The sequence below is a fragment of the Lontra canadensis genome, unplaced genomic scaffold, assembly GCF_010015895.1.
Source record: "Lontra canadensis isolate GAN:19392208 unplaced genomic scaffold, GSC_riverotter_1.0 scaffold225, whole genome shotgun sequence".
NCBI classification, from domain to species: Eukaryota; Metazoa; Chordata; class Mammalia; order Carnivora; family Mustelidae; genus Lontra; species Lontra canadensis.
The window spans coordinates 404,874-421,945 of record NW_022631219.1 but is presented as its reverse complement, the minus strand read 5'-3'; the positions used below and the strand labels follow the sequence as shown (position 1 = coordinate 421,945).

Genomic DNA, 17,072 nt, shown 5'->3' with positions numbered 1-17,072 from the left:
TGGCTTCCCAGCCCCAGGCGAAGGCGGCGGCATGGGGGAGGCCCGAGAAGGCCCGGGAAAAAGATGCCTTCGGCCGAGCCCCACACCTCCCCCGAGGGTGGGCGAGCCCTCCGCGTCGGGCCCGGGCATCTCTCTTTGGCAGAAGGAAGGAGAGGACCGGCGGGCTTGCGGCCATGCCCGCCTGGCTTATCTACCAAGCACTTTTGCGTCCAAACGGGAGTCTTAAGGAAATGATCCCTCCGTAGGCCACAGATGGCTTTTCCGCGTCCTGCCAACTGGTGCAGTTCCTCCAGAGGGGGCGGGGGTCGCTCCTCAAAGCTCTTAAATCATGCTACAGAACCCAGCAGTCCCTCTCTCCATCCGCCTAGCGAGGTAGAATACCGGGTCTGCAGACTTTCCGCAGCACCGCGGTACTGCCTCTCGCCTTCGGGTCAAGATCCTACGCAGTCTCCGGGACTGCTGACAACGTTTTCTTTTTTGAAAGTGCTCCATCCAGGTGCCGCAAACCTGAATGGGTTGGAAACGAGTCATCTTCACTCAACACCAGTCACGTGGACCAATACAGTAGCTTCCACATTACTGGCTTCTCTCCCTCTTGGGACTTCCCAACGTTTTACTTTGCTTTGGTCTCTATCATCCTCAGTTAACATGGGCCTGAGGAGGCGGGGGGGGGGGGGGGGGGACAATTAATTCACTTATGCCTACTGCGATTGGAAGGCTCTGTGGGTCTCTGCCCATCATCACCATGCAAAATCCTGAGGAAAGCCCTGTAAGAGGACTGTCTGAAATAGTGGGGCTCAGCCTCTCTGAGCCACTGTTTACTGATTTGTGAAAGGAAGAGGCTAAACCAAAAGCTCTTTAAGGTTCTTCCAGTTCTAAATTCTTATGATTCTGTGACTTTTAAAAGATTAACAGATGATTGCAATTAGATGTCAATTACATTTCTCTAACACGGCAGTTACTGATGTAGAAGCAGACATAAACACAGCTTTTAACATCTTACATACTGTTGAAGGATTTAATCAACATTAAGGAAACGGAATACCCAAAGGAAAATCTGAAATTTCTTCCAATTAGGGTAACATTTCTAACTCCCAAATTCACTGCTAACATACTTGGTGAACTGAAAAAGACACTTCAGTATGGTAGCAAGATATCCGGCAAATACAAAGCTTTCTGTATTTTCACATTTGCATGTGGACAAAGGACAGCTAAGGAAAACTTTTCATGGTCTCCAAAACAAATGCTTATGCATTCCGCTTTCTATTCCCTACCTATTTATCCCAACCACCTCCAGCTCCAGCTTTTCCAGAGGGATAAGTGGTTACCAGTCTTCCCTGCCTTCTCTCCTTAGGGATCAGCGGACGGACCAAGGATGCTAACACTTTTAAGTCGTGGGAACCCATCTAGTCCCTATGCAAGAAGTTGTCTGTACAGCTCTTAAGGAGTCTATGAAATGAAAACAAAACAACATAGGTTTCACATACAGAAAATAGCAAGTCAAGTCAGTTTCCAACACCAGGCTCACGCTGTCACCAGAACATTAAGCTTGAATCACCAGAAAGCCAAAAAGCATAAATACGAGCCTTGGCTTTTCAACCTCTTAGGCAAAGCCTTTTTAACAGAAACTTCTACTCATCCTTCAAAAGTTTTGAGTTGTGTTTCCTTCTCCAGGAAGGTTTCTATCTATCTGTTTCTTTTGGGCACATTTATAAATGTCCCTCTAGATCACTAACTGTTAGCTCTTTGAAACAGGACGATGTCTTTTCATTTTGTTTTCCAAGTTAGGCCTGGCACATTCCCAGTGCTCAAGAAACATTGATACTTTTCAAAGCTAGTATTTACTGAATATTTACTATGTGGCAGGCACTGTATCAAACATTTTACAAGCATTATCTCATTGGATTGGTCACAAAGAATCTATATTCTGTGTGTGTGTTTGTGTGTGTTTGTGTGCGTGCAAAATAAAGACCCAGAGCAATGAAAAAAAAATTGGCCCAAGTTCACCTGGCTGGTGGCAGAGTTGGGATTTGAACTCATTACTTTCTGCCTTCAAGGTCAGTGTGCTTAATGACTACACTACCTTCAAACTTGATAAGCAAGGGAAGAGTAGTTGTTTTTCACAACATAGTTTCTGATTAATAACCACTGTTCCTAATTGTTTCCTCATAAATTTAAATGTGTGGACTGTACTTTATGGGCTCTGATGCTGCTGTTATTAATATCATTTCATATTTATATATGCCTTTACAATTTTTCAAATCACTTTCACATATATTAATCTCACTTGGTTCTCAAAATGACCTGGTGAGGAAGGTGAGTATACTACTTCCTTTCATAGATGAAGAAATCAAGGAGCGAATGGTAAACTGACAGACCACTCTACGACGTGGCAAGGCTCAAGTTAGAACCCAGGGCTCCTGACTGATGTTCAGGGTGATTTCATCTCGTAGACTTGGGATTTAAGGAGTTTTTAGTTCTGTCTCTTAAGTGGATTTTGAGAGTGAGGTTGGGGTTACCAGATGTTAGTTAAGAGAAGACTCACTTGCAAAGTGAGAACTCATTTACAAAATTCCCTTGAATGGGAACTGATCAAGCTCCAAGTGTGGGAGGGCCATGGTGGGATTTCTCTGGTTTCTACCCTATCTCTCCCATTCCTTTAAACCCTGATCTGGATACCATTAGGGGATAGGATAGCAGAACTCTCCCCATTCTGCTCCCTGGTTTCTCTAGACTTAAACTGAAAATACCGTATTTACTTTTACGAGACTCTGAGAATAGCCAGGTGAATGCCAAGAAGATGTGCAATGTGCGGGCTGCTACCCTTGATCAAGGACATTTTCTTCCTATCCAGAAAAATGCGTCAAGGAAAAACAACTGAGATTCACACATGAGACCTCCTCATTTCGAGCTCCAGGACTGAGAGACCTTGGAGGTCTCTAGCCACCCATTTACTTAAAAAAAATCATAACAGAGAAAATGAAACTCTATTCTGCAAAGAGTTATTTTGCTTAGACCTGCACTTCATTTCTGTATTACAGGCTTTGGAAGCAGAGACAGAGCAAGAAGAACAAGGGAGGAAATAAAATGATGGGAGACATGGAGATACAGCACAGGAAGATCCATCAGAAGACTGAGATCAGAACAGTTACGGGGAATAAAAAGGGCACGATCCAGCTCCTTTGACTCAGGAAAACAAGCAGAGAGATGGATCCAGAAACTGGAATTCACAACAAGGGGACAAGAGGGAGGCACTGTGAGACACAGAGAAAGGTAAAAGGAGGTGTACAAAGAGGAAGGAAGTGACAGCCTTTTATGGAATAGCTGGAACCTTTAGGCTGGAACCAACCAAAGCCATATTGCATTTGAAGTTCTACCGAACAAGGAAGGAGGCGGCTTGTTTTTAGGCCAGAATGTGGCAGGGGTAAGTTAATCAATTGCCTTTCTCCTCTTTCTCCTGTATTCTGTTTGCACTCCACAAGAATACCTGGTCAATGAGACCTGGCGCTGATATTTGTCTACATGTTTCCCCTCGGGACTGCGTGCCTCTCTAAGGGGCAAGGCAGGGCCTGTCGGTTCAGAAGGCAGCCATGACACACAGCGCAGCGGGGAGCGTTAGGGGGCCTGAGTTCCAGCGATGGCCCTGCTTCACGTAATCTGGGTGACATGGGGAAAACTACTTAACCTCTCTCTAAGATATGGGTTCCTCTACCGACCTCACAGGGTGGTTACAAGAGTTAAATGAGAGATTTTCAGAAATATGTGTAAACTATGTGCCGGACAGGGACAAGGGACCCTTTGTTATCTTGGTTCCCTGCAGCACAGTTACTGGCTGTTGCAACTTCTCAGTAAACATGGATTGGATTGAAGACGATCTAGGCCTGGCCTTAGCCAGCTTCCATGCTGCCGCTTCCTCGGTTTTATCCTGGACTATTTGCAAAAGCAAACTCTAAGTCTAAGAGGCACAGTCACACCCCAAGCACGTGGTTTCTACAAACAGTGACTACAGCTGCGCACCACAGGGAAGTCCTCGCTCTGGTACACAGTGATAATGATCCCTGTCAATAAAGACCATAATTTACACAAAGAACGGATTATACAGTACCTGCCTTTGTGTATTGCTTTGTATTTTTAGGGCACTCTCACCTATTTCTTTTGCTGTAAGTGCAAAAATTTGCTTGTCTGCAGAGAGTCACACCTAACTAAAAGTAGTGTGAGTTCCAAACTCAAGTTTAAGAAAATATTCAAGGGCATTGAACCATTAAGGAAATTACCTTTGAAATGAGTTAGAACCAGCAAATTGCTGTGAACAAATTCAGCTGCCTTCCTAAATCATCAGATCAATAATTTTTAGTGACTTCATGTCTCGTAAATAATTCCGTAGAAGGATTGTTTTGTTTACTCAACTAAACTCTGATGGTATTTTTTTTTAAGATTTTATTTATTTATTTGACAGAGAGAGATCACAAGTAGGCAGAGAGGCAGGCAGAGAGAGAGCGGGAAGCAGGCTCCCTGCTGAGCAGAGAGCCCGATGTGGGGCTCGATCCCAGGACCCTGGGATCATGACCTGAGCCGAAGGCAGAGGCTTTAACCCACTGAGCCACCCAGGCGCCCCCCCCCCTTTTTTTTTTTATGAAAAAATATGTCAGGGGTGCCTGGGTGGCTCAGTCCGTTAAACAAGTGACTCTTGATTCCGGCTCAGGTCATGATCTCAGGGTCATGAGATCGAGCCCCAGCATTAGGCTCTGCACTCAGCAAGGAGTCTGAGATTCTCTCTCTCCCTCTGTCCCTCCTCCTGCTCACGTGCACTCTCTAAATAAATTCTTTTAAAAAATATGTCAGGAAAAAAATATGTTAGAAAGAAAACATGCCCACTATGGAAAATAATCACAAATAATGCCATCACTGAGAGATATTACTCTCAGGTACTAATATTTTGGTAAAATTCTTTTTTAAAAAATATTTTACTTATTTATTTGAGAGAGGGAGACACAACGAGAGAGGAAACACAGCAGGGGGAATGGGAGAGGCAGAAGCAGGTTCCCTGCTGAGCCAAGAGCCCAGTGCAGGGCTCGATCCCAGGACCCCAGGATCACGACATGAGCCAAAGGCAGACACTTAATGATTGAGCCACCCAGGCGCCCAGGTAAAATTCTTCCCAGTCTTCTTTAAATGCATTTATTATATATATATATATATATATATATATATATATATATATACACACACACACACATATGTATATATATATATATATATATATTTTAAGATTTTATTTATTTATTTGACAGAGATCACAAGTAGACAGGCAGGCAGAGAGAGAGAGAGAGAGAGACAGAGGAGGAAGCAGGCTCCCCGCTGAACAGGGAGCGCGATGTGGGGCTAAATCCCAGGACCCTGGAATCACAACCTGAGCCGAAGGCAGAGGCTTTCACCCACTGAGCCACCCAGGCACCCTGCATTTATTATATTTTTGATTGAGATCGTGCCTTAATTTTGAATAACACTTCACTTGTAAGTATTTTCAATGTTATTAAATTCTTTACAAACTTCATTTTTTAAAAGATTTTATTTATTTATTTATTTATTTAAAGATTTTATTTATTTGAGAACACAAGTAGGCAGAGAGACAGGCAGAGAGAGAGAGGAGGAAGCAGGCTCCCTGCCGAGCAGAGAGCCCAATGCAGGGCTCGATCCCAGGACCCTGGGATCACAACCCGAGCCGAAGGCAGAGGCTTTCACCCACTGAGCCACCGAGGCGCCCCACAAACTTTATTTTCAATAAGTCAAAAGTAATTTGATTTATTTTTTTAAAGATTTTTTATTTATTTATTTGATAGGCAAAGATCACAAGTAGGCAGAGAGGCAGGCAGATAGAGAGGCGGAAGCAGTCTCCCTGCTGAGCAGAGAGCCCGATGTGGGGCTCAATCCCAGGACCCTGGGATCATGACTTGAGCCGAAGGCAGAGGCTTTAACCCACTGAGCCACCCAGGTGCCCCAGTAATTTGATTTTTGATTATTATAGGTTATCTTTCAAAGTGGGTTATCACTTGTTTTGAAAGGAATTCTTAACTGGGGGAGAGTGGGTTTGAGCACAGATGTATACCCTGGCACAAAAACATAGACAAGGTCTTCATCTGTTCTGGTAACTTCAAACTTAAAAATAGTTAAGAGCCCCATCCTTATTAGCATTTGGTTTATGTCTTTAAAGTGGGTGTGATAATATCTATAGAAACTCAAGCTGCTATGTAACTATCTAGTTTTTGCTCTTTATAGGCTGAGCTCTATTAACCTATTTAGGAAACTGTAATTACGTAGGCCCTTGGTGCCTGTTTAAGCAATGAAGGAAACCATTCTTTGCAAAGCTAAGTCTGTAGTGTCTTTTACCACACACAGGCAATTTCCACCCCAGACTTAATGACTTCTCAACAAGATTATGGCTGAAAATCTAAAAACAATGCAGAGGAAGCTAATTAGCTCCAAGGAAGTAAGTTTCTTATTTGGGTCGGGATCTTTCTTATATACATAGAAACCAGAACCTTGGCCTCAAGCATGCTAGCCGAGGCTTATATAGCAGCTGAGTGTCACTGCCCCCATCTGTGACCAACCTCACAAAATCACAAACTATTAATCGTGAGTCGAAAGGCTGAATAAACTGTTGAGTTAGGGGTCAGATTGAAATACATTTACCCTGGAGGTAGAGCAAGTTCCCATGTTGTGAGGTAACATGACCGCGCTGCCCAGCACAGGTCTTAGAAGGATTCGGAAAGTTTTATTTTTATTATTATTTTTTAAGATTGTATTTATTTATTTGACAGAGAGAGACAGACAGCAAGAGAGGGAACACAAGCAGGGGGAATGGGAGAGGGAGAAGCATGCTTCCAGCTGAGCAGGAAACCCGATGCAGGGCTCGATCCCAGGACCCCGTGATTAGGACCTGAGCCGAAGCAGATACTCAACTGCTTAACCGGCTGAACCACCCAGCTCCCTGGGATTCAGAAAGTTTTAAATCCTACTGCAATGTGAAGGACAGGAAGCACTTGCTAGTCAAGACTCTGCCACTTTCCTTCTTTTGTGTGTTCCAAGTCCACTGTTTCTTTATGCAGCATCTGTGGCTCAACTGGCTCCTCTTTATATGTTTTCTTCTATTTCAATTTTAAGAACCACGTTCATTCCAATCTGCTGCTGTTGAATACTCTACTGTTGGGGTTCTGGCCAACAGAGCAGCGCACACATAAACCTTCAAAAATGATTTTAACATTGAAAAGAAAGAGAATATAGTAACTTATGAAGAAAAACTAAGAAAATCAACTGAAATATAGAATAAAAGAAGTGAGATAAAGTGGCTGGATACAAGATCAATCCACAAAATTAAACGGCTTTTCTATAAAGCCAGCAAATATCAATTAGAAAATGTAACAGAAAAGGAGGACCATTTACAGTATTTTTAAATTTTTAATTCCAGTACAGTTAACATACAGTATTATATTAGTTTCAGGTATAATACATTTTTTAAATTTATAAAATCTGTTAGAGGGGCGCCTGGGTGGCTCAGTCAGTTAAGCATCTGCCTTCGACTCGGTCATGGTCCCACGGTCCTGGGATTGAGCCCCGCAGGGAGCCTGCTTCTCCCTCTCCCTCTGCTGCTCCCCCTGCTTGTACTCTCTCCCCCTCTGTCAAATAAGTAAATAAACAATCTTTTTTAAAAATTAGGGGCACCTGGGTGGCTCAGTGGGTTAAAGCCTCTGCCTTCGGCTCAGGTCATGATCTCAGGGTCCTGAGATCGAGTCCCGCATCGGGCTCTCTGCTCAGCAGGGGGCCTGCTTCCTCCTCTCTCTGCCTGCCTCTCTGCCTACTTGTGATCTCTGTCTCTCAAATAAATAAAATCTTTAAAAAAATTTTTTTAAATAAAAATTTAAAAATTAGGGGTGCCTGGGTGGCTCAGTGGGTTAAGCCGCTGCCTTCGGCTCAGGTCATGATCTCAGGGTCCTGGGATCGAGTCCCACATCGGGCTCTCTGCTCAGCAGGGGGCCTGCTTCCCTCTCTCTCTCTCTCTGCCTGCCTCTCTGTCTACTTGTGATCTCTGTCAAATAAATAAATAAAATCTTTAAAAAAAAAAAAAAGAAAAAAAAATGTAAAAATTAAAAACAAAAATCGGTTAGTTTTAGGCCTAATAAGAAATATGCAAGACCCAAACGGAGAAAGCTACAAACCTTTACTGAAAGCTAAAAAAGCCTAAACAAATGGAGAGCATGGTCCTAACGGGAATATTCAATACCATAAACATGTCAATTTTCCTCAAATTGATCGTTAAATTCAATACAATTCCAATGGAATTCCTAACACGGTTTTCATAGACTCAGAAAGCTCTTCCTAAAGCTCACAGGAATTATAGAAAATGTGCAAGAATGGCCAAGAAATATTTGAATAAGGAACACTGGGGGGAAGGGAGGAATTTACAATATACCAAAACACCCTCAAATTATCATAATTAAAATAGTGTAGAAGAAACAAAATCAATGGCATAAAACAGAGTCCTGAACCAGACCCACCAAATTTAATAGGTGGCAAACACATCATACTTGTGAAGAAAGGAAGGACTAAGAACACCACAGAAACCATTAGCCTTCCTTAGGAAAAAATAAAATTAGTTGAGTACTGTCCCTGCAGAAACGCTGTCCTCCCAGAACCTTGTGACCTTATTTGGAAATGGGGTCTTTGCAGATTTAATTATGGTAAGGATTGAGCTGAGACTAGACTGGACTAGGGTAGGCCCTAAATTCATGAGAGTATACTTATAAGAAACAGAAAAGGACACAGACACAGAAAAGAAGATGACGTGAAGATGGAGTAAGAGATTGGAATGACGACTCTATGAGCCAAGGGATGCCAAGGACTGGCATCTCTCTCAAGGACAGTTTCTCTCTCAGAGCACCCTCCCCCCCACCCCCGGCCCCAAGGAATCAATCCTAGCAACACCTTGATTTCAGACTTTTCTAGCCTCCAGAACTGAGAAAATTAATTTCTGTTGTCAAAAGGCACTCATCCTTTGGTAATTTGTTATGGCAGTCCCAGAAAACTAATACAATGCCACACACTAAACACATAAATTCCAATATATAAAAGATTTAACCTAAAAAGCAACATTGCAGATGTATCAGAAGAAGAGTTTGAAAAATATTTTTGGGCACGTGGGTGGTTCAGCTGGTTAAGTGACTGCCTTTGGCTCAGGTCATGATACCAAAGTACCAGGATCGAGTACCACTTCAGGCTTCCGCAGAGAGTCTGCTTCTCCCTCTGACCTTCCCCCCTCTCATGCGCGCGTGCTCTCTCTCTCTCTCTCAAATAAATAAATAAAATTTAAAAATATATATTAAAAAAAAGAAAAATATTTTTATTTTTAGAATTCACAGGCTAGAGAAAGCCTTCCCAAACAAGGCATGAAACCCAGATGTCATATAGAAAAGGACAGATTTGTGTATGCTAAAAACAAAATTGTACATCAAAGGGCCCTAGTTACAAGTTAAAGACAAGTAATAGTTTAGAAAAAATATCTGTAATATGTAGCAACGTCAGGGTTAACATCCAGAATAGACAAAGAAATCCTACAAGTCAAGAAGAAACACAAATGACCCAACAGAATTATTCAAATAATATAAACTGGAAATAAACAGAATACAAAAAGGCCAATAAAAGCTTTATAAGTAAATATTTAAAAAACTGATAATATCCAGTGTACATAAAGACACAAGGACACAGGCACTTTTCTCAATACCGGTAGAAGTATAAATATGTGGGATGCCTGGGTGGCTCAGTTAGTTAAGCAATGGCCTTTGGTCATGATCCCAGGGTCTTGGGATTGAGTCCTGCATCAGGCTCCCTGCTTGGTTGGAAGTCTGCTTTTCCCTCTCCCACTCCCCCTGCTTATGTTCCCTCTCTCGCTTGTCTCTCTCTCTCTCTGTCAAATAAATAAATAAAATCTTTAAAAAAAAAAAAAGGAAATAAAACTTTTAACTGCTTTTCCAATGTAAACCTAAAACATAGCCAGGTAAAATGTTCTTGGCTGGTGGAGAAGGGATATCAACCGTGTTATCAGTGATTGTGAAACTGGAGAATATTATGTGTGGGAGGGTTGTTCACAAGATTTTTATGTTCAGCAGAAGGAGGCATGGATTTAAAAAAGACATTAAAAATTTTTTTTAACTTTAAGAAATATTCAGTGGGATCCCCCTTACCTTAAAGTTGCATGCAAAATGTGCAAATGTATATTTTTCTGGGGGAAAGGATCTACACAGAGTTCTTCATGTCCTCCAAGGGATCCAAACTCAAGAAAGATTAAAAGATACTGGACACTCAAGGGAGTTAGATACAATGAATCAATGGTAGCTACATTATAATAATTGTACTAGTTAGTTAATGTCAATTTTACAAAACTAATGTTACTTTTGTTATAAAGTTTAAGACTTACACAAAAGGGTTTGTCATTTTGGCCTCTATAATTATCACCTTGTTGAGTAGGTGAGGGAATTACTGAATGTGAACCTGATGTAGCCAATGTGGAAGGGTTCTAAAAACATCTGGGAGCTAGCGTGTATGCATGACTGAATGCCTGAGCTATGATCGTGGGAACAGGGGAGCTGCTGAAGCTAGCTGGAGATTATGATCTGCTTAGCAAGAATGGGCATGCACAGAGAACCAGAGTACCAATCAAAACGAAACTGGGTATCCAGCCTATGGGAACAAGCAGAACACCTGAATTTCAATCAAGAATGAACAGTGGCGGGGCGCCTGGGTGGCTCAGTGGGTTAAAGCCTCTGCCTTCGGCTCAGGTCATGATCCCAGAGTCCTGGGATCAAGCCCTGCATCGAGCCCCACATCGAGCCCCGCATCGGGCTCTCTGCTCAGCAGGGAGCCTGCTTCCTCCTCTCTCTCTGCCTGCTTCTCTGCCTACTTGTGATCTCTGTCTGTCAAATAAATAAATAATTAATTGAAATTTAAAAAAAAAAAAAAGAATGAACGGTGGTGTTCTGGATATTCAAAAAACTGAGGCTTAGTCAGCAAAAGACTGTATTTTCATGAAAAGCCATGTACTAAAAATAGTCCTTAAAGGAAAGCCAAGAAAACATTTTTTGAGTAAATTTCTTGCAGAAATCAAACTACATTCCCCCATTACAAGTTGATGTGGGAACTTTGCCACCCATAGTGATAATAGGATCTGTGTGTGATGGGGTTTGAGGAGTCCTAGGGGGCATTTTGGAAATTTGTAGGGAGTATTTTTGGTTAAGACAATGTTGGCAAGGGGCTATGCTACTGGCTTAGTAGGTAAGGATCAGATAATTCAGACATGTTGCAGGTTTTTTGTTTTTTTGGGGGGGGTGGGTTTTGGCAAGAAATTTCACAAAAACTCAGGTGTTTAGGGGAAGGTCATTATGGAGGGGAAGGTTATTATGGAGAGTGAAGGTCATTATGGAAGGGAAGCTTAAATGAATAATGATACTGTCTTGTCTTACAAAATAACATACTCTGCATGATGTCCGCTTAATGTAGTACAGCTACTTTGAAAACAGTGAAACCAGTTGCAAATACAACAGGGTATTGGGGACTCCTTTTAACTGAGTCAGAAAGAAATGCTAAATTGACAGGCACATGAAATTTAGAGACCTCACTGGGTTTCATTAACAAAGGCTATTTTAAAACTACTTAATACTTTCATCTATAGACTTAGTTTTTGTTTGTTTGTTTGCTTTGTTTTTTTGGCATAATGAGAAATGTTATAAGAATTCTTTTGGGGATTACTGGTGGTGGTTGTTGTTGTTTTCCATTTTATTTTGATGCTGTCCTCAGACATGCATACTGCAAACCCCCTGTGGCCTATCCTCCTTTGCCAATCCAACCTTTTTCCATTGCCCATTAAAAGATAGGATCTCTGAGGTATGTGAATGTGTTTTAAGTATTAGAGACAAAAGTTATGTGTAAGGTAAAATTTCAAGTGAGAAAATGTGTTTTCTGTCACCAGCTATACCCCATCCCACAGGGGCAAAAAAAATTTTTTTAAACTGAGCTCCTTTGTGACAATATCACAAGCTCTTTTTTTTTCATATCCAAACTTCTCCTATATGTAAACGTCCATATTTTATCTTAAGACCATATAAGCTGTCTTTCCTGACTTCTTCCACTTCTCTCTTCTGCTTATCATAAATAAATCAGTCTAGCCTATTACTTATCTTTTTTTTTTTAAAGATTTTTAATTTATTTATTTGACAGAAAGAGAGATCACAAGTAGGCAGGCAGGTGGCGGGGAACAGGCTCCCTGCTGAGCAGAGAGCCGCTCGATCCCAGGACCCTGAGATCATGACCTGAGCCGAAGGCAGAGGCTTAACCCACTGAGCCGCTCAGGCACCCCTAGCCTATTACTTAATACCCTCCTTTTTGGGGTGCCTGGGTGGCTCAGTGGGTTAAAGGCTCTGCCTTCAGCTCAGGTCATGATCCCAGGGTCCTGGGATTGAGCCCTGCAGCACCAGGCTCTCTGCTCAGCAGGGAGTCTGCTTCCCCTGGTCTCTCTCTGCCTGCCTCTCTGCCTACTTGTGATCTCTGTCTGTCAAATAAATAAATAAAATCTTTAAAAAAAAAACAAAACCCCTTTTTTTTTGGAAGGGGGAGGGGCAGAGGGAGAAGGAGAATCCTAAGCAGACTCCGTGCCTAGCACAGAACCCAGTGCAGGGCTTGCTCCCACAACCCTGATAACATGATCCCAGCTGAAATGAAGAGTCAACACTTAACCGATGGAGCCACCCAGGTGCCCTATTAATGCTTTTTTTGAAAACCTAGTGTCCACCTATATTTCTGTTCTTTTATCTTCTTACACTTTTTTTACTGTGCAACTCTCCTAAACTCAAGCTTATGTTCACTACTAATATCTGCAGAGAGGGAGAAAGGAAATCACTGAGTTGGAAGCTTTGGAATAGGAAGGCAGGGGGAGTGTAATTGAGAGTTGACAATGGATCCATAAAGGGACTATCAGTGGAAATTGGGACAGCACGAATATGGACTGGAGATGGTCCATCCTCGTTTCTTGACTGGCTACAATAATGCACGCTGCTCAGAAGCAAAGAAAACAAAAATGAGAGGACTAAGGCTGATGGCAGGCATGCTAAACTTGATCAGATCACTTCTCTGCTTACAATCCTTCAAAGGTTTCCTCAACATGACCTTCAGGAGCCTCGGTCATCTGGCACCAGATATTTCTCTAGCCTCTTCTTGTACCATTCTCCCCTTAGCTTTCAAAGTCTCCCCCGCTGCAGCCAATTTCTTCCAACCTAAAGGCTTTCGCATGTACCATTCCTTTCATCTGTCACCTCCAATTCTTCCCATCCTCCACCCTTTGCTTCAGCTTAAAAATTAGTTCCTCAGAGAAGCTTTTCTGACCCCCAAATCCAATCCAGACACTCTATCAAAATAGTCTTTTGATATATGTCTTGTCTTCCATTGGACCTATCACAGTTATGTTTATTTGTATGAATACCTTTTCAGACATGGAAATAGCCCTGTGGAGGCAGGCACTGGGTTTACTTTGTTGATTGCTAAATTCCCAGCACCTAGCCTAGTGCCTATCACCAGCAGGAACAGTAGGAACATTCGTTCACTCATTCAATACATTTAGTGAGTTTACAGAATGAGTGAATGAATGTTTGGATGAGTTAGCTACAGGACTTTAGACAAGGTTTTTTTGTTTTGTTTTGTTTGTTTGTTTGGCCAAACATTTTATACAGTATTGTGTAGTTGCTTAACACACACTTAAATGGTCTTATGGGGGAGGGGAAAGGGGAGGTTCTTGTAGATTCCCAAGGAAATGCTTAGGCAAGTTTTTTATTGTGATTACATCTCCATTTTCTCATCTGCTAAATGGGGCAATGATACTAATTTCTTTTTTTTTTTCTTTTTTTTTTTTTAAGGTTTTGACTCTTTTTTTTTTTTTTAAGATTTATTTATTTATTTATTTATTTGACAGACAGAGATCACAAGTAGGCAGAGAGGCAGGCAGAGAGAGAGAGAGGAGGAAGCAGGCTCCCTGCAGAGCAGAGAGCCCGATGCGGGGCTCGATCCCAGGACCCTGGGATCATGACCTGAGCCGAAGGCAGAGGCTTTAACCCACTGAGCCACCCAGGCGCCCCAATGATACTAATTTCTAACCTCAGGATTGCCATGTGGATTAAGAGACAATGACTGCCTAGCATGGTGCCTGACATTATAGTAGGGGCTAGGAAATGTTACTTATTTTCGTTGTTAAAAATAAGCTCTATGAGCAGGGTGCCTGAGTGGCTCAGTCATTGTCTGCCTAAGCATCTGCCTTCAGCTCAGGTCATGATCCCAGGATGCTGGGATCACACCCCACGTCAGGCTCCCTGCTCAGCAAGAAGCCTATTTCTCCCTTCCCTCTGCCTGTCCCCCACCCCCGTCAAATAAATAAATTTTTAAAATTTTAAAACAAACAAACAAACAAACTCTATGAGCAACCAGAACTCTCATACAGCACTGGTAGGAATGCAAAAATGACACAGCCACTTTGGAAAAAGAGTTTACCAGTTTCTTACAGAGTTTAACACAGATTTTCCATACAATCCAGCAATTCCACTTCTAGGTATTTACCCAAATAAAATGGAAACTTTGATTGATACAAAACCTGCGCACGAATGTTTATTCAGCTTTATTCATCATTGCCAAAAACTGGAAACAACCCAAATGTCCTTCAAACAAATGGATAAATAAATTGTGGTATAGCTACACAGAATACCACCCAGCAAGAAGGAATGAACTACTGATAGATGCACAAAATGGATGACAGGTAACAGCTTCATGCTAGGTGAAAGAAGCCAGACTCAAAAGGCCACATGTTATATGATTCCATTTATATGACATTCTAGAAAAGCCAAACTGTTGGGAAAGAAATCAGGTCAGTGGTTGCCAGGCAATGGGGTGGAGCATGAGGGAATTTGGAGGAATGACAGAACTGTCCTAGGACTTGACTGGGATGGTAGTGACATGTCTATATGCACTTATCAAAACTCCTGGCATTATAAACCAGAAGGTGAATTTTACTATATGTAAATTATGCCCTCATATAAAAGATACAGACCCAAAACAGGTGGATAAAATTACATTTTCCTTTTCAAAAAAGTGTTACAAAAGTATGACAGTTTATTTGTAGACATTTTGGGAAAATGTACAAAGAGTGTACATGCCATCACCCACAGAACAATACTATTTCTTTGTTATCATTTTTATATGTGAAAACTACACATGAACTGGGACCACACTGTACATTTTTGCTTTCTCAAATGTACATTTTTTTTTAAAGATTTTATTTGACAGAGAGAGAGAGAGAGATCACAAGTAGGCAGAGAGGCAGGCAGAGAGAGAGTGGGGAACAGGCTACCCGCTGAGCAGGGAGCCTGATGTGGGGCTTGATCCCAGGACCCTGAGACCATGACCTGAGCAGAAGGCAGAGGCTTAACCCACTGAGCCACCCATGGGCCCCTCAAACGTACATTTTACTTTCTGGCATACATTAAGCACATTTTTCCCTGTAAGTAACTTTCAAAACCATGATTTCACGAGTCAAAACTATTTATTCTATTGTACAGCCCAGTTACATTTTTAAGCCTCCCCTTATGGTTAGAAATCGCTTCCATGTTTTTACTACAAACGACTTCGATAAAACTAAAAAAAGAAAAGCTGAGTGGGGCCAGGGACTCTTCCATTTTGCAATTTCACAATGTTTAACTGGTAAAACAACTCTTCCTTGGCTGCCATCGCCTCATTGTTTTAAGTGTCTGGAGGAAAAGTGGTTCCACAGGGTGATCTGGCCTCTCCTTCCTTTGAGGTGCATAAGAGCTAGACACCCTAATATTACCTGTATTCCTAGCTTAAATTTGCATAGCGCTTTTTATCTTTGCGGGGTAAGCAGGGCAGCCGGAGTGATCTGTTCATGAACCCACAGCTTATCAGTCTTGCAATGGGACTTAGGCTCTAGATACTGAGTTTCAGAAAGTAAACATTTCCCCAGCGGCGAAGCACAGTCTAATCTAGCTCTTCAAGCCCACCATACCCCCTCCCCCCCATGGAGAAGACACCCCCAGAAAACCCTGACTAGAGGCTTGGCACATGGAGAACTTAACAGTCAAGTGGACGCTATCCCTCCGAAAACTGTCCTTGGCAACATCGCCACTTACCAGCTGGGGTCATTTCTCCCCCCGGTGGCAGGGGGACACCTACTGCCACTGATCAAGAGGGCCCTGGGAGCTGTAGGATCGCCGGCTTCGCGGCCTGTGAGGGTTGCTATCGGTAGGTCGCGACGCTGTTGGGGCTTACCCTCACTGGGGGTCCTGCCAGGGCAGCCAGGCCCTCCTCAACACCGGGGCCTTCAGTGGGGGGCGCGCCCTCGGCGAGGTGAAGCCGGACCCCATCATGTTAAGGAGAGCTGAAGGCAGGCAGGGACCGCCGGACCACAGGGCTGCCCCTGGAGACTCTCGGAACGTGATGGGAATGCCTCCTACGGGCGACCAGAGGTCAGTCCTCCGCTATCCCACAGTGCCCCGGATCCCGGAAGTGCCTGGCTTTCCGGAAGTGCCCGGCTTTCCGGAAGTGCAGGCTGGCTGACAGAGAGGAGGTTTTCCTGAACGCTGCAAGGAGAGGGCTGTGGTTCTGGGGCTTGGGTGACGGCAGGAGGAGCGACTCCGGGTTGAGGTGGGCGTCAGGAGAGAGCTGGATAGCGGGATGATGGAGGAGGAGGAGCTGGAGTTCGTGGAGGAGCTGGAAGCCGTGCTGCAGCTCACGCCTGACGTGCAGCTCGCCATCGAGCAGGTGAGCGTTCCGCCCCCTGAGCGGAGGAGAGTCGAGGACAGGGAAGTCTGGGGGTGGGACCCGGGGTGGGCCGTGGAGGAAGCGGTCTTGGGACGGAGAAGTGGGAGCTAGGCGATGAAGGGTAGGGAAAGGTTTGGGGAAGATGATGGTGGGAAGGGGTTTCTGAATCGAAGGGAGGGAGAGAGCCCTTTCTAGGCCTTGATTGTCTTTGG

The 17,072-nt window shown here is 43.2% G+C and overlaps 1 protein-coding gene and 1 long non-coding RNA gene across 2 annotated transcripts in view; one reads left to right on the top strand and one right to left on the bottom strand.

The window, feature by feature from the left end:
* Positions 1 to 690: 690 nt before the first annotated feature.
* On the bottom strand, positions 691 to 16,776 carry LOC116862203. Its single transcript, XR_004381607.1, has 3 exons — positions 16,369 to 16,776; positions 7,017 to 7,240; positions 691 to 1,449 (listed from the first exon to the last, which is right to left on the bottom strand). It is a non-coding gene; the product is annotated as an uncharacterized LOC116862203 (long non-coding RNA).
* The window catches only part of VPS53 (VPS53 subunit of GARP complex), a 133,056-nt gene continuing 132,757 nt past the window's right edge, over positions 16,774 to 17,072 (top strand). The window contains exon 1 of the mRNA XM_032849368.1: positions 16,774 to 16,860. Coding sequence (XP_032705259.1) covers positions 16,774 to 16,860 — 87 coding nt within the window. The remainder of the gene's footprint in view (positions 16,861 to 17,072) is intronic.